Below are 2,754 nucleotides of genomic sequence, written 5' to 3' on the forward strand. Positions count from 1 at the left end.
AAGTGTAGTTTTTTGTGTGTTGTAATTTAGTTAGTTTTTCAAATTAGACAATGAAGCCAAATGATGAAATATTGAATAGATTTTGTCCACAGCAGAATTTACACCAGAATTATTCTGGTTTTTTGATTTTCCAGTAGTTTTCGACTTTTGGTACGCCCCCATGCTGTCTGGGGTCCATCTGTATGGGTATGTGCTGTTAAACAGGCACTAGGGGCCCCAGACTTAGACTGAGCCCTTTTCAGATTCATGATTTTGCTGTGGTCTGAGAGGGGTGTGAGGGGGCTGACTGTGAAAGTTCTGAGAGACATTGGATCTAGATCTGTAATGAAATAATCTACCGTACTACTGCCAAGAGCTGAGCTGTAAGTGTAGCGACCCAGAGAGTCCCCTCATAGCCCGCCGTCGACTCTGTACGGACCCAGAGAGTCCCCTCGTAGCCCGCCGTCGACTCTGTACGGACCCAGAGAGTCCCCTCGTAGCCCGCCGTCGACTCTGTACGGACCCACAGAGTCCCCTCGTAGCCCGCCGTCGACTCTGTACGGACCCACAGAGTCCCCTCGTAGCCCGCCGTTGACTCTGGTGCAGGGTCGGGTGGGGGGCCAAGAACACGTTGGGTTGTCCTTCAGCAGGTGTAGTGAGAGTTTGGCTGGATGTGGTCTGGGTCTGAGAGGTGGGCACAGGGGCTTGTGTGGAGTTCAGTCTGGCTTGTAGACTGAGCCTGTCCCGGTCCTGTAGCTCTTCTCTCAGAGTAGCCAACTCAGTTGTGCAGTTGTCTCTGTCCTTCCTAAGTTCCTTCACCTCCTCACTGAGATGATCCAGCTGTCTTCTCTGACGAGTTAGTTCTTGTTGAAACTCTCTCAGCTGTGATTTGACACTGTCCTGTTCTTTCACTGACAGTAGGAGAGGTAGGCTGCTGTTGGTCCAGCTGCTCTCTGACCTGGACCAGTTCTATTGTTCTCTCATGATGTCCAGGGCCTCAGAGTGCTGGAGGACAGGATCAGTTTCAGCATCTGCAGGCTGTCTGTCTGGAGCAGGGACAGAACAGGACGGTTGGAGAGATGCTTGCGAGGACCTCCTTCTCCTTCTCAGCTCTCAGTCTCATAGCAGGAAAGTCGAGCTCAAACTGTCTCAGGTCTCGTTGTATCGTGGCAGTTCCATGTTTGAACAGGTTTACTGTTATTCTGCTGGTGTCAGTCATTTTCTTCCAGTGCACTTATTTTCCTTTTGATAGCTGGGGGGTCGTCGATGGTTTCAGAGTGTGGAGACATCATGAAACAGGTGTTGATCTTCGAGCTTCTGTGTTTAAAACAGCGCTACTGCTGTTTGATGCTGTTGCTAGGTAACCACAGTCCAGTGTTAGCTTGTTAGCTATTAGCTTGAGTGTTTCAGTTGGGACTTGTTTTATGGTAATAAATATAAAAACTTACTGATTTCAGTGTCCAGTAGTTTGCTGTAACTTGTTTATTTTTGTTCTCTCCTTGTTTGTTTCTCTTCAGTTTGATGCTGTTTTCTGAGCTCCTTCTTCAAACTGTATCTCTTTTTCTTCTTTCTCCTCTTTTTCTCAACTCTGGTCACTTCTTTTGCATTTTCCTCATAAAAAGTCGGTGTTTATCCAATTTTTGGACCAGAAACAAGCGTTTTTTTTTAGCAGCAAGTCTCAAACATGACTTCTCAGCAACAACAATCTCTCTCTCTCTCTCTCGCATGCCATGCTGCCGACAACTGCATGCATGTAGTCGAGTATTTTACAGACTGAAGGGGTGATACACTGTAAAAAATATTTTTATGTGGGAATAAACACTTTATTATATCACCACTTCAACAAATCCTGACTGCATCATAAACCACTGAAGTTTAACAGTGTGTGACTCCCTCTAGTGGACGTTGTGGAGTATTCTGTTGTCTTTGCTCCAAAGGTTTTTGTACAGAGTTTTGGTGTTTCCTGTCACTGTGGGCTGCAGAGCACAGTAGTACACAGCAGAGTCAGACAGCTGAAGCTTCTGGATCTTCAGAGGAACTGATTTTGAGGTGGAATCAACTGTTGATGAAAACCTGTCCTTGATGTCGTCTGCTGTTTTCCCTTCATCCCGTTGAAAGCGGCTCAACATGAATTTGGGGCTGTTGTTTCCATCCTGTTTGTACCAGAACAAAGTTGGACTTGGGTTGCTAGTCTCAAAAGTACAGCCAAGTGTAACTGTGTCTCCTTCAGCAGCAATGACATCTCCTGCTGGCTGGGTCACTCTGTCTTCTCCTTTACACTCTGGGGAAGAAGAGAACATGCAGAGGAAGAGATGGATCAATAAAGATGATTGATTAAAGGAGAACAATCAGTAGGTTTAAAGAGTTACCTAGCCAGAGAGTCAGAATCAGGATGTTTCTCAGCCAGTGGTTCATGTCTGCAGTGAGAGGGGAGGAGAGAGAGGAAGAACATTGATACTCTGATGGATCTGGGCCTTCACATCATTGGCCCTTCCTCTTCATCATCTGTTGAGGAACTCTCAACATTTACATCTCAGCTGTTTAGCTGATGCTCTTATCCAGAGCAGCTCATAATGAGGAGCTTTAACATGTGAACTTTCTGTTACAACAAAGTCTCTTTAACCAGTTTTCACCCTGGAATAGTTAATTCATCAACATGGGTCTGTAATCATTTTAGTTTGTCTCATCATCAGTGATACCAAAGCATTCTGTGTAGAAGAAGACTTCCTTGTGGAGTGCCTTACTGTACAGAAATAGCCTCAATTAAACACCATG

General features: G+C 45.6%; 1 protein-coding gene across 1 annotated transcript; it reads right to left on the reverse strand.

Moving 5' to 3' along the window:
- Window positions 1-1,869: 1,869 nt before the first annotated feature.
- Window positions 1,870-2,598, reverse strand: LOC123972042 (T cell receptor alpha variable 14/delta variable 4). Its single transcript, XM_046051254.1, has 2 exons — window positions 2,349-2,598; window positions 1,870-2,260 (listed from the first exon to the last, which is right to left on the reverse strand). Exons 1-2 carry the CDS (start codon window positions 2,392-2,394, stop codon window positions 1,875-1,877), a joined length of 432 nt encoding a protein of 143 aa, XP_045907210.1. The 5' UTR covers window positions 2,395-2,598; the 3' UTR covers window positions 1,870-1,874.
- Between the last annotated feature and the right edge of the window lie 156 nt (window positions 2,599-2,754).

This window comes from Micropterus dolomieu, linkage group LG06 (genome assembly GCF_021292245.1).
Source record: "Micropterus dolomieu isolate WLL.071019.BEF.003 ecotype Adirondacks linkage group LG06, ASM2129224v1, whole genome shotgun sequence".
NCBI lineage: Eukaryota > Metazoa > Chordata > Actinopteri > Centrarchiformes > Centrarchidae > Micropterus > Micropterus dolomieu.

Excerpts from the sequence above, each read along its gene's own strand:
- LOC123972042 (XM_046051254.1), bottom strand. The coding sequence starts at position 2,394 with ATGAACCACTGGCTGAGAAACATCCTGATTCTGACTCTCTGGCTAG. Across the intron at positions 2,261-2,348 it reads GATTCTGACTCTCTGGCTAG|AGTGTAAAGGAGAAGACAGA; the intron begins GTAACTCTTTAA and ends CTTCTTCCCCAG.